We start from the raw sequence: 13778 nt of genomic DNA, 5'->3' as shown, positions 1-13778 counted from the left end.
TAGACTTGTAATCTGGGGAACCGGGTTCGTGTCTCCGCTCCTCCACCTGCAGCTGCTGGGTGACCTTGGGCTAGTCACACTTCTCTGAAGTCTCTCAGCCCCACTCACCTCACAGAGTGTTTGTTGTGGGGGAGGAAGGGAAAGGAGAATGTTAGCCGCTTTGAGACTCCTTCGGGTAGTGAAAAGCGGGATATCAAATCCAAACTCTTCTTCTTCTTCTTCTTCTTCTTCTTCTTCTTCTTCTTCTTCTTCTTCTTCTTCTTCTTCTTCTTCTTCACTAATAGTTTTCCCTTTTTGGTTTCCCCTCCCCCAAACAGCATATTGAATGTCGGAAGCACATGGATGCAGATCATATCATGGAATGGAAGGCCCCAGAGGTGCGTTCCTAATTTATTGGCTTTGTCCATACGTCTGATCCTGCTCCAGATTCCCCAAATTTTCCCCTTACGCATAACCAGCTGCCTCTTGTACCCTCAGCCTGCTCACCTGCTTATATCTTGGCCCCCACAGGTCATTACAAATTACATGGCCGGGGGAAGATGCGGTTTCGACCGTGAAGGCTGCCCCATCTGGTACGAGATCATTGGACCTCTCGATGCCAAAGGGATCCTCTTCTCGGCTTCGAAACAAGATTTGCTTAAAAAAAAGTTCCAGGACTGTGAGATTTTACGGCAGCTGTGTGTGGAGCAGAGTGAGAAGGTAAGACCTTGGTACCCAGCCTAGAATGTCTGATTTCATGTCTGCCACATGCATGTCATACAGGCAACAACCGATTTTACATGCGTTCAATTGATGTGTGATCGCGCATGCGCACCCAACATTTCTCTGGTGAAAATATCCAATTCTGTTGTTGTTGTTGTTGTTGTTGTTGTTGTTGTTGTTGTTGTTGTTGTTGTTGTTGTTGTTGTTGTTGTTATCCCACCCATCTGACTGGCTTGCCCCAGCCACTCTGGCCAGCTTCCAAAATATATAAAAACGTAGTAAAATATTAAACATTTAAAAAGTTTGCTGTTACAGGTCTGCCTTCAGATGTCTTCTGAAGGTCGTATCTTTATCTCCTTGGCTCAGGGGTTGCAGAACTCCGTACCCTTCAACATTTCTCCAATGAAAATAGGGATGTCCTAAGGAAAAACAAGACATTCCAGGATCAAATCAGAAACTGGGACTCGGGCTTCTGTAAATCCGGGACTTTTCCTGGGGAAATAGGGATGCTTGCAGGGTCTGCATGCTTGGCCGGAAAAGGGGGCGTAACAGGACGGGGGCATAATGGGCTTATGCATGCGCCACCGGTGAACACGATGACCTGGAACACAACCCCCACGCAAATCGGAGATTGCCTGTATTTTTAAAGCACCACGATACGACTTTAAACAGTCGTGGTTTTTTCTCTCCCCCTTTCCCTCACAAAGCTACAATTCCCAGAAGTGTTTGGCAAGCTTTCCCTCTTCGCGGGGAACTCCAGGAAGGGTAGCTCTGCGAGGAGGAACATCGGGGTCCCTCCAACAACTTCCAGCACCCGTAACAAACCACAGCTGCCACAGCTCTTAAGTGCATTTAACAAACCAGAGTTCCGGCAGGCTTTTCTTAACATTCTTAAGAGCTCTCCATTAAGACGTAGTCTTCTGCATGTGGTCGCCTGTTACACTGGCTATAATTTTTTGTGCAGAATTCTTCAGCACAGTCACCTACCAACATTCTGGCCATGGGATGGCAGGGTATCCAATCTCTAGTGCTAAATTTAAAGAATAGTCAACGTGCTGCTAACCCGGATGTTTGTGGACTATAATTTCACCCTAGCCAGGACAGCTTTAAGACATTGTCCAAAATGGATTCCCGATTGCAGGGGGTTCGGCCAGATGACCCTCGTGGTCCCTTCCAACTCACAATTCTATGATTCTGTGAAAACATCTGGAGGGGACACCAGTGTGGCAAAAGGTAGGGGGAAGAATGGCTGTAGATGTTTTTGTCTAAACCATGTTTTGTCTTCTCTCTCTCTTTAAAGCTGGGGAGGAGAATTGAAACTGTCACAATGATTTACGATTTTGAAGGGCTGGGCCTGAAGCATCTCTGGAAGCCAGCTGTGGATGCCTATTCTGAGGTGAGAATGGCAGGGAACCCACCCCATTGTGTCTCTGAATGATTGTATCTGCTGTCTGGGGTGCAGTTTTAGTCCTGTATCTTCGTCCCAAGAATTCCCTCCCCACAGAATTGTGTGTGGCACCTTCAGTATGTCATATGCTGGAGACACTTCTCCCCCCCCCCCAAATATATTTATTTGATTTTCCATATTAAAATTTACATTCATCACACATCATATTACCTACATACAGGATTCCCTCAAATCCCCTTGACTTCCCACCTTCCCTTTGTGGAGACACATCTCTTTGTCCTTGCCTTTGACCCCTGAGATGTGTATTCTTTTAAGGACCCAACTTATTCTTGGGACTGCAATCAGTCTTGAGCTGTTTTTAATTTTTTTAAAAAATTATTGTGACGTGTGAAGGGCAGGTAATTAATCAAATAAACATTATGAGCAGTGTTAGTATTCACAATATTATGGATTGATTTATTCTTATGTCTGTATTTTGTTTTTTTAATACCGTTTGACTGATTGTAGTGGTTAGAGTGTTGGACTCTGGACCTGGGAGACCAGGGTTCAAATCCCCACTTGGCCATGAAGCTCACTGGGTGTAACCTTGGGCCAGTCACTGCCTCTCAGCCTAACCTACCTCACAGGGTTGTTGTGGGGATTGAATGAGGAGGGAGAAAGCCATGTATGCTACCTTGAGCTCATTGGGGGAAACGGTGGGATGTGAACGCAATAAAGAAATAAAAAATGTGCTGTTCTTACAGAAAGAATAAAACTATGGAATAATCAGTATTTTTAAAAACCCAGTTAGAAACAACCATAAAAAAAACTTCAGAATGAATTAAAATCAACAATAAGCTAACCTCAGAGCTTACAAACACCCCGTGAAAGAAGGGGGAAGTAAGCTCAGACAAAGATTTCTCTCCAGTCTTTCTCAAACTTGGGTCAGCAGCTGTTTTTGGACTACAACTTCCATCCTCCCTAGCTAGCAGAACCAGTGTTCAGAGATGATGGGAATTGTCGTTCAAAAACAGCTGAAGACCCAAGTTTGGGAAACCCTGCTCTAGATGGAACAGGGGTTTTTTTATGGCAGGGTAAATGTTAGAGAAAGGGACGCGGGTAGCGCTGTGGTCTAAACCATTGAGCCTCTTGGGCTTGCTGGTCAGAAGGTTGGTGGTTCGAATCCCTGTGACGGGGGTGAGCTCCCGTTGCTCTGTCCCAGCTCCTGCCAACCTAGCAGTTTGAAAGCATGCCAAAAAAGTGCAAGTATAAATAGGTACCGCTCCGGCAGGAAGGTAAACAGTGTTTCCGTGCGCTGCTCTGGTTGCATCAGAAACGGCTTAGTCGGAAAAACTGTCTGCGGACAAACAGCGGCTCCTTCGGCCTGTAAAGCGAGATGTGTGCCGCAACCCCCGAGTCTTCTGTGACTGGGCTTAACTGTCAAGGGTCCTTTACCTTTACCTTTAAATGTTAGAGAATCTAGATATATTAATTGCTCCCATAATTTGGCATATAAAGCACCTCTGAAATGTTTTCCTGACTCATTTCCCCCCTTACCCTTTCAGCTTCTTGCCATGTTTGAAGAGAACTATCCTGAGTCCCTTAAACAAATCTACGTTATAAAAGGTGAGCCTTGGAAGCATAACTTGGGGTGGAAAAACCCTTTAAGGCCTGAGGGCCTCATGGGCAATCTCTGGGGACCACACGCCACTCAGTCTGTTTCTTCGACCCTGTTACAGCTTCCAGGCTCTTCCCTGTGGCTTACAACCTGGTGAAGCACTTTCTGAGCGAAGATACTCGCAAGAAGATCGTGGTCTTAGGAGGTGAGTAGGATCTGCCTTTGTTGGTTCCAACATTTCTAGGAAACGGGAAATGTAACAGAGGGCGAGCTGAGTACTCCCCCTCCCCAAAAAAGACCAAACCGCCCCCCCCCAATAAAATGTGGCGAGCGAAGCAAATACAAGTGTGTTAAGCCCCTGCAGTTTGGACTCTGCATTTAATACCTTGCTAGCTTTCTCCTTGGGTGCACATCACCCATTTTTTCCTGGTAGTGTACACAGCACATGGAAATCGTAGGAACATAGGAAACTGCCTTCTACAGGCTTGGATCATTGGTCCATCCAGCTCAGTATTGTCTGCACTGACTGGCAGCAGCTCTCCAGGGTTTCAGGCAGGAAGTCTCTCCCAGCCTGACCTGGAGATGCTGCCTTTGGGGATTGAAGCTGGGACCTTCTGCGTGCAAGAAAGATGCTCTGTCACTGAGCCATGAGCCCTTCCCCTACAACAGCTATAAAGGTAAAGGCATCCCTGACCGTTAGGTCCAGTCGCAGACGACTCTGGGGTTGCGGCGCTCATCTCGCTTTACTGGCCAAAGGAGCCGGCGTACAGCTTCCGGGTCATGTGGCCAGCATGACTAAGCCTCTTCTGGCGAACCAGAGCAGCACACAGAAATGCCGTTTACCTTCCTGCTGGAGCGGTACCTATTTATCTACTTGCACTTGGACTTGCTTTCGAACTGCTAGGTTGGCAGGAGCAGGGACGGAGCAAAGGGAGCTCACCCCATCACGGGGATTAGAACCGCACTGCTGACCTTCTGATCAGCAAGCCCTAGGCTCTGTGGTTTAGACCACAGCGCCACCCACGTCCCACAACAGCTATAAGAAGCTAAATTGGGATCTGCTGGTTGATCTTTACATGGCTTGAAGGCCATTTGTGGCAACAATAATTCCCACGCCCACCCTAAATTATTGTCAGGCTTCGGGGACTTGGCTTCTTGCCCTCCTTTGGCCATAGATAAGCAGGACAAAGCGAAAAAGTCTCTTGCCATTTAAAGAGTATTTTAATGATCACAGCAAAAGAACAAAGCATCCTTTCTTGGAATGAAGGTGTTCCCAATTAAGGTTTCCACCCACTTCCCCCCTAGTCACTTCCACGTCTCGCAACCTGATCTCGCAACCGTCATGTTTTTGTGTAGCTACCTTATCTGCTCTTGGACTGATAGGCTGGGCACTTTCCAGTGAGAGAGAGTCTGTTAGCTCTCTCCCTACCAGTTCTTCATTTTGCTGATCGCCCCCCAGTTCATCCCAACCTTTGTCTTCCAAACTATGCCCCTCTACAAACCACTGTTCCAAATCTATACTGCTCCACTGGTCCTGGGCAGCTTCAGGATCCTGGGCAGGAGCAGGGGGAGGGGGAGACTCCCACCATTCCTCATCACAGCAGCACTCCTCAGCCTGGTCTCTGACAATTATACTGTTGAAACAAGGCAAATGGGAGACTAGAAAAGGATTTGTGCGCACCCAGCTCCACTGCTCAAAGCAAAACTTCTGTGCTTGGACTTCTCTTCTAAATCTGAGTGTCGTTTGCTCCTGGCTCCTATTCGCGGATCTGGGGAATTCTACTCTAGTAAAGCAAAACAAAGTTGATCCCGCAAGCCTGACGTCTGCCCAGTGCTACCCATGTGAGCCAAGCTTATTCCATATTTGTTTGGGAATTTGGTTCCTCTGAATTTCAGCCAAGGCTCTGTGTCTGTCTGGAGGCATACATGACGTCTCTTCTTAGAAACAGTTGCTTGCTCTGTAAACCACCACCCTGAAGTCCCAAGCTGGGAGGAAAAGGTTCCTCCTCCTTTCTCTGGGACCTATCCTTCCTCTGTATGGCTGAAGGGAAATTTAAAGCAGATTGCCTGAGGCCCCTCCTGCTGCTGCCTGGCTAGGTATGCATTTTTCCAAGTCCCTTGTTTTTACCCTGCAGCAGACATCATAAAGCTTCTCTGTATTCTGGGCAGCAGGAATGAATGAATGAATGAATCCATTCAGAAAATCTGCCCTTAGCTGTTTAAAACTCCAAGAGCCAGTGTGGTGTAGTGGTTAAGAGCAGTAGACTTGTAATCTGGTGAACTGGGTTCGCGTCTCCGCTCCTCCACATGCAGCTGCTGAGTGACCTTGGGCTAGTCACACTTCTTTGAAGTCTCTCAGCCCCACTCACCTCACAGAGTGTTTGTTGTGGGGGAGGGAGGGAAAGGAGAATGTTAGCCGCTTTGAGACTCCTTCGGGTAGTGATAAAGCGGGATATCAAATCCAAACTCTTCTTCAGAGCTGTTAGCCACAGGAAGACAGAGCAATTATTCCACTCACCCACCACATGCCTCATATTTTTTGCTGAACATTTAGCTTCCCCTTTAAAAGTAAATATGCCATATCTCTATCTTTTAACTTCTGGCGATGTAAAACAGCAAATGCACACAGTCAGCCTCCCTGCCCCAGTTGCACAGCGATCTTCCACGGTTCTGGCCAGTCACTGCAGGCTGGGAGCTGTGGTCCAAAAACATCTGGATGACACCAGCTTGGGGAAAGGTTTGGTGTACGCCTCTTTATTTATTTAGAGCCATTTGCGGCCCACTCTTCAGCCAAAAGGGAGGGGGGAGCTCTTGGAGTGGCTCACATCCAATCACTTAGAACAAGACTGTCTCCGCCCACGACACACAAGGAAAAAGGGATGGGGAGGGAAGAGGGAAAAAAGCAAACTCAGGGCACCAATTCTTAAACAGTTGTTTGTATAGCGGCCAGTTGGTATTTTATGTTGTGAACCACTCTGTGATTTTCGGATGAAGGGCAGAATATAAATTTAATAAATAAAAATAAAAATAATAGAGTAGTTCCCAGGTAGGAGGTGCCTGATGGAGCTGGTGTTTTGGCAGAGCTGATGGAATGGCTTTTGACAGGTGCTAGTTAAAGGAGAGGAGGGCTGATATACTGTCAATACCAAATATAAAAACATGCACAGAGCATTATTGTTGTTTTGGAGGTGGGGATGTTTAGAAAGTATTTGGGGGGAGGGAACTCTTGTATGTTACTATCCCCCTCAACCAACCAAGGCTGAAATCACACGGCACTTTATTCCATTTCCCTGACATTTCCACAACTGTCAGTTCTCATCGTATGTTTGAGCTTTCTCACCACATAAAAGCCATTTCTGAAAAACCAGTGCATCTTTAGTGCTTGTTTCTGCATTATCTGATTCCAGGGGGAAATCTTATTAGGGAAGAAAACCATGGGAGGAAAGTGATGACATTTGGGGCAGGTCTTTCCTGCCATTTTTGAGGGGATCACAGGGGAACTGAAGCCCGCCTGTGTGTGAAAAGGGTTGGGGTAGTGGTGTTGTCTACCCCGGGGTAGTGGTGTTGACATTCACCACAGTGTCACATGACACCCGCAAGCGTGATTATTTTAAAAGCCACAGTTACAAAAAGATACTACAGTGCAAAAGGAACATTAGAAAGCCATACTGAAGCAGCAACGTTATAATTTTAGGAAAGCTAAAAGTATCTAACGAGCAGAATTCGAATGGGTGTGTTTTTTAAAAAACAAATATGACTTAATTTTTTTTTCTTATACAAGTATGGAATATTTTTGTTTTTATAAAGCTCTATAAAGGAAATCTTTGTATGCATTACTACTTCATAATCTGTGTACATTTGTCTTTCCAGACTATGATGCTTTGTAGTTTGTTTATTTGTTTGTTTTCTTGTTACGTTTTCTTTTTTCTTTTTCTTTTTTTGGTTAACGAAACAATTATTAAAATTAAAAAAACTACCTAATGCAATATTCCCCAAATGCACCCCAAATCTTGCCAAGGCTTTGTGTCGAGATGCTGTCCAGGATAAGACACAGACAGCTAGCGGCTTATACAAAATCTGGCAGATTGGAGGAGGGGGGAATATTGGGGGTTTGGGGACTGTGGACTCCAGGGACTTTTGCTTACCTGGTTAGTGAGATTAATGTTTGCCCTCAGAGGCCTACCTGGGCCAGTGACCGAGGAATGTTCCCTGAAAAGCGGCCGCAAGGTTGCTGACCTGTTCAGCCGCTGCATTCTCAACAGCAGGGTGCAGGAGGGATGAGAGAGAAATGGGCTGGTTTGCGGAATCATAAAAATGTAGAGTTGAATGGTACACCAAGGTTCATCTAGTCCAACCCCCTGCAATGCAGGAATGACAGCTGAAGAACCCCTGACAGACGGCCTTCCAGCCTCTATTTAAAAATCTCCAATAAGGGAAAGTCCACAGTCCATTTCACTGTTGAAAGGCTCTTATCACCAGAAAGTTCTTCCTGAGGCTGTTGGAATCTCCTTTTTTGTAATTTAAACCCATCACTTCTGCCCTAACCTCTGGAGCAGCAGAAAACAAGCTTGCTCCATTTCCCACATGATAGCCCTTCAGATATTTGAAGAGTAAATGTCAGCTCTGGAGAATATTGACCTTCGCTGGTTAATCTCCAGCTTTTTCATAAGGCAAGGGTCGGCAACTTAATGCCTATGGGCCACAAGCGGCCCATGGGGGTCGTTTAACCGGCCCATGGACCCCTGCTGCCCACTCGGGGACTCCCGCCGCCCGCTCGGTCGGCTCCCATGTGCCGTGCTAAACCAATACGGGGCTGAGCGGGGACCGCCTTCTGCGACGCTGGCCGGCTTCCCATTGGCTGCAAGAAGATCCTGCAGCCAATGGGAAGGTGCGCACGCCTCCTCCGTGCCGTGAACCGGCCCAAGCCACAAAAACTTTGCCGACCCTTGCCTTAGACAAATTGCTTGCTGGTTGTATTGAGTCGGTTGAAAATCAAATTCTGTCCAATAAACGAACCCTCTCGCTTTTCTCCCAGCTAACTGGAAGGAGGTTTTGCAAAAGCACATCGACCCCTCACAGATCCCCATGGAATATGGGGGAACCCTCACAGACCCAGATGGAGACCCCAAATGCAAGACTATGGTATGGACACTCATCAGGTAGCACTCGGGGGTCCTTAGCCCTTGGGCGGTGGTGGGGCGGGGGTCTATCCCCAGCAGCTAGAGAAGTTTGGTTGCCTAAATTTGGAGGAGGCAGGAAGACTGGAGTCTGGATAGAGGAATGAGACACAAGATTGCAAGGCAGGAAGCTGCTGGAAAGAGCTGGACTCAGACAACCAGGCAGAGGGGATACTAACTCTGCCTCCTTCTGGTTTCCAAGGCTTGTGGCCCACCTTTACATTTTCAAAAGCACGTTACTGCTTTGCACACACTAGCCAGAGAACTTGGTGTGAGCTGATTACAATCCAGTCAACATCTAAATAACAAGCAAATATTTTTTGTTTATGGGAGTGCTTCTCTGACTGCTGGGTTAATTATCAATTCCTCAAGATTTTCTAGGCCGTACCTCTTGTACTAAGACAGACCACTAACAATTCAGAGCCAATTACTTTGGCTCCGAGTAGAATGGTTTTTACAGAATTAAGACTTGGGCCACATCCACACCACTTGTTGAAAGCATTATGACACCACTTCTATGGCTTCCCCCTAAGAATCTTGGGAGCTGTAGTTTGTTCAGGGTACCGAGAGTATCCTGAGGAGACCCCTATTACCCACCCAGAGCTAGTGGCTTAACAATCAATCCCTCTTCCGGGGGGGGGGGGGGCAGCAGTGGTGGTGGGTGCCCATTTGGACCGATAGGGTGGAAGCCCAGGAGGTGAACAGTAGGTGGCGCCGGAGCCACTGGCAGGTGGAGCAAACTAATAGTAGATTTGTCCCCATCTTTCTCTTCCTTGCTGAGTTCTACCAGCGCAGCACAAAGGAAGAGGAAGCCAATATCCAGGGCACCCACTCAAGGCATGCAGGTGGGGGCTGGCTGAGGTCAGGCTGAGGGGCAGTGCCCCATTTGCCCTAATGGAGCTGCCATCAAGGGATGTTGGGAGTTGTAGGGCCCCTGCATGGGCTACCCCTGGAGCATAGGCCAGGTCTAGGGCTATAGAATCATAGAGTTGGAAGAGACCACAAGGGCCATCCAGTCCAACCCCCTGCCAAGCAGGAAACACCATCGAAGCATTCCTGACAGATGGCTGTCAAGCCTCTGCTTAAAGACCTCCAAAAAAGGAGACTCCACCACACTCCTTGGTAGCAAATTCCACTATCGAACAGCTCTTACTGTCAGGAAGTTCTTCCTAATGTTTAGGTGAAATTTTCTTTCTTGTAGTTTGAATCCATTGCTCCGTGTCCGCTTCTCTGGAGCAGCAGAAAACAACCCTTCTCCCTCCTCTATATGACATCCTTTTATATATTTGAACATGGCTATCATATCCAGGCTAAACATACCCAGCTCCCTAAGCCGTTCCTCATAAGGCATCGTTTCCAGGCCTTTGACCATTTTGGACCATTATGGCTGTCCTGACCCAAAAAGGCCTTAGACTTTGTTCCAGGCTGCTCAGAAAGCTGAGGCGGAGGCTTCTAGATGCAAGATCAATGCCTGGCAGTCATCACCACCTACCAAGCAACCAGGCTTATATCGATAAAGGGGGAAGCAGCTCTTTCATTCTCTCAGCTCGATGGATGGGAATAGGGAGTGTAGAGGACAAGCAGCAGGGAAGGGACGTTGAGCAGGTGTTGTCTCAGCAGCCGCTGCCTCAGTCTCATCGTCGATGTGGTCTTGTGCGCAGCTTAACCATGGTGGAGAAGTCCCCAAGAAATACTACGTGCGAGACCAACTGAAGCAGCAGTATGAGCATTCGGTGATAGTGAATCGGGGCTCCTCGCAGCAGCTGGAATACGAAATCCTCTTCCCGGGCTGCGTCCTGAGGTAAGCTGAGGCAAGAGCAAACCGTGGGCGGTGAGCTGAGGAAAGTGGAATTCTGGCAGTGCACCTGTTTTAATATTTTCCTGGCCAACCCTTCAAGGAGCTCAGGGTGATGTGCGGTTCTCTCACCCCATTTCACCCACAGGACAATGCTGCCAGGTAGCTTAGGCCCAGAGTCAGTGACTGTGGCCCAAGGTCACCTGGTGGGTTTCATGGATGGGTGGGGATGTGATTTCTGGCCTTCCAGGGCCTAATTGAACGCTCTGGCCACTCCCCCACACTGAACTACAACTCCCATCATCCCTGACCGCTGGCCACGCTGGCTGGGGGCAATGGGAGTTGGAGTTCAGCAGCTTTGGGCAAGGGGGTGGGTGGGCACACACTCCAGTCCTGCAATCAAACCCAGCCATCACCTCCCCAAATGAGAACTGACATTAAAAGGCAACAGGCTATTTCATCATTAATCCCATTATTGTTCAGCGGTACGCTTTTAATAAAAGATGCAGGGGACCTTTGCTGGAAAATATGCACTCTGCACAAACACCATTGGAGGACTTTAGACAAGGGGATGGGGCCATCGCCAAGCAAAATGGGGCACAGACTGTACCACTTCAGAATGCAGAGGAATGAATGCTTCTCATAACTCCTAACATTCCTTCATGTCTCCCCACTCCCCTCTGATATCCCTGCTTATAGGTGGCAGTTCATGTCGGACGGGGCCGATATAGGCTTTGGCGTCTACCTGAAGACCAAAGTTGGGGCGCGCCAGCATGCCAGCGAAATGGAGGAAGTGCATCCCAACCAGCGCTACAACGCCCACATGGTGCCCGAAGACGGCTCTATCACCTGTGCGGATCCAGGGATCTGTAAGTGGTACCCAGATCTCTCACTTTCCAGCTTCCCCCCCCCCATCCTTCCTGAATGGACTTGTGTTCATCTGGAGGGATGTAGTTTATTTTGCATAGAATTTCATGGGGAATTCTTACCTGCCTCCCTGCATGTATCATGCGCTGTAATAACGCTCTTATGCAATATAGCCCCCCCATATCATTTCTGTGCAGCATGTACTTACATAGAATTGTAGAGTTGGAAGGGACCTTGTGGGTCATCTAGTCCAACCCCCTGCAATGCAGGAATCAGATAATATTACACACACTATATTACAGTGGTACCTTGGTTCTCAAACTTGATCCGTTCCGGGAGTCCGTTCAACTCCTGAAACCGTTTGGAAACCAAGGCGCAGCTTCCGATTGGCTGTACTAGCTTCCTGCCCTCGGTCGGAAGCTGTGGAAGCTGCGTCGGACGTTCGGCTTCCAAAAAATGTTCGCAAACTGGAACACTCACTTCTGGGTTTGCGGCGTTCGGGAGCCAATTTGTTCGGGAGCCAAGCCGTTCAAGTACCAAGGTACCACTGTATATATATATAGAATATGTACATGTTATGTATGTACATAATGTGTGTGTGTGTGTGTGTGTGTGTGTGTGTGTGTGTGTAAAACACTTTAATTGTATTGGGCTACTGTCTGTTTTTCTTACTTATTTCAGAAGATTAATATACCACTTGATTGTAACAAAACCTCAAAGCAGTTTAGAAAAGGTATAAAACAACAGAATTATCTGGGATGGCGGACATCAAAGAGCTACAATTCCCTGTGGAGAGGGATTGGCTGCTAAACCACTCTAGAATTGTAGCTCTATGAAGCGGGGTGGGTGGGGGGAACAGGGTCTCTTAACAACTCTTAGCACCCTTAACAAACTACAGCTCCCAGAATCCTTTGGGAGAAGCCACCGCAGTTTTAAAGTGATACCCTATTGCTATAAACGTACGGTGTGCATGTGACCAATGTCTTGACTTAGGTTTAGCTCCTAAAACAGCAAACTGGGCCATTCCTAAAGTTGCGTTTTTATTCTGTGGAAAAAAATCTAGCGGCTGAAGGACATCGTGCCTTGCTTTTCTGTTCTGCTTTTCAAAGTCTTTCTTCCCTTGGGGGAAATTGAATCTTACTTCAGCACCTAGCGGTGGGGCAATATCCTTAACCATACCTCAGGAAAGCATGAGGTGATACGATAGAAATGATGCATGGCACAGAGAAAGGAAAGTTTTTCTCCCTCTGTCACAATAGCACAAGAACTCGTGGACACCCAGTATTGAAGCCGAGTGTTGGGAGATTCAGGTCACATGAAAGAAAGGACTTCTTTTTCACTGTGGAACTCACTGCCACAGAGGCAGTAATGGCCACAGACTTGAAAGGCTTTTAAAAAGGATTTGACATATTCATGGAGGAGAAGGCCACTGATGGATACTGGCCGTGGTGACCTCTGCTTTGCCTCCTCACTCAGCTGGAGGCAGCAATGCTTCTGAATATCGGTTGTTGGAAACCCTGGAGGGGAGAGCGCTCAGGCCCTGCTTGCGGGTTTCCCATACCTCTACAAGGGTAGAGGTAACCATCAGGCTTTGGGGAACTGACTGCTTTTAATGAAAGGACTGGCGCCAAGCTGTTTTTATTGTAAATATTTGTAAGGCTTCAACATATATATCTGTTGCTATCTATATAGATATAATTCTATCACTGTATAATTGTTTTTCAGTGATTTATTCTATGTTTTCAGTGGTTCTTATTTTTATCTGCATTCCACCTTGAGTGCCATCAGGGGAAAAGGCAGAGTCTAAATACATATGTTTGGCCACCTGTTTGGCCACTGTTTGGCCATTGGACTGATCCAGGAGGCTCTTCTGACGTCCTGGAGGCCTGAAAACCTGTAGTCCCGTCTTTACCAGCTGCCCGAGGCAGCAGCCTCACTCTGCCTCATCGTAGAGCCGGCCGCGCTCCCTGCAAAGGGACAGAGTTTGGCTGTTCAAAAGGCTTCCTTCCTCCGGCTAGGGTGGAGCTCAGTACACTCATACCTTGGAAGTGGAACGGAATCTGTTCCGGAAGTCCGTTCGACTTCCAAAACATTCGGAAACCAAAGCGCGGCTTCTGATTGGCTGCAGGAAGCTCCTGCAGCCAATCGGAAGCCACGTCAGATGTTTGGCTTCCAAAGAATGCTTGCAAACCGGAACACTCACTCCCAGGTTTGTGGCGTTCGGAGCCAAAA

General features: G+C 47.6%; 1 protein-coding gene across 1 annotated transcript in view; it reads left to right on the top strand.

Moving 5' to 3' along the window:
• Positions 1-13778, top strand: part of SEC14L2 (SEC14 like lipid binding 2) — a 38405-nt gene that overhangs the window by 21860 nt on the left and 2767 nt on the right. The window contains exons 4-11 of the mRNA XM_033174897.1: positions 318-377; positions 511-699; positions 2003-2098; positions 3655-3715; positions 3829-3912; positions 8743-8849; positions 10546-10685; positions 11379-11548. Coding sequence (XP_033030788.1) covers positions 318-377; positions 511-699; positions 2003-2098; positions 3655-3715; positions 3829-3912; positions 8743-8849; positions 10546-10685; positions 11379-11548 — 907 coding nt within the window. The remainder of the gene's footprint in view (positions 1-317; positions 378-510; positions 700-2002; positions 2099-3654; positions 3716-3828; positions 3913-8742; positions 8850-10545; positions 10686-11378; positions 11549-13778) is intronic.

Source organism: Lacerta agilis, chromosome 17 (genome assembly GCF_009819535.1).
Source record: "Lacerta agilis isolate rLacAgi1 chromosome 17, rLacAgi1.pri, whole genome shotgun sequence".
Taxonomy (NCBI): Eukaryota; Metazoa; Chordata; class Lepidosauria; order Squamata; family Lacertidae; genus Lacerta; species Lacerta agilis.
Note: the sequence above shows the minus strand (reverse complement) of the source record. Positions and strands in the feature narration are given on the sequence as shown.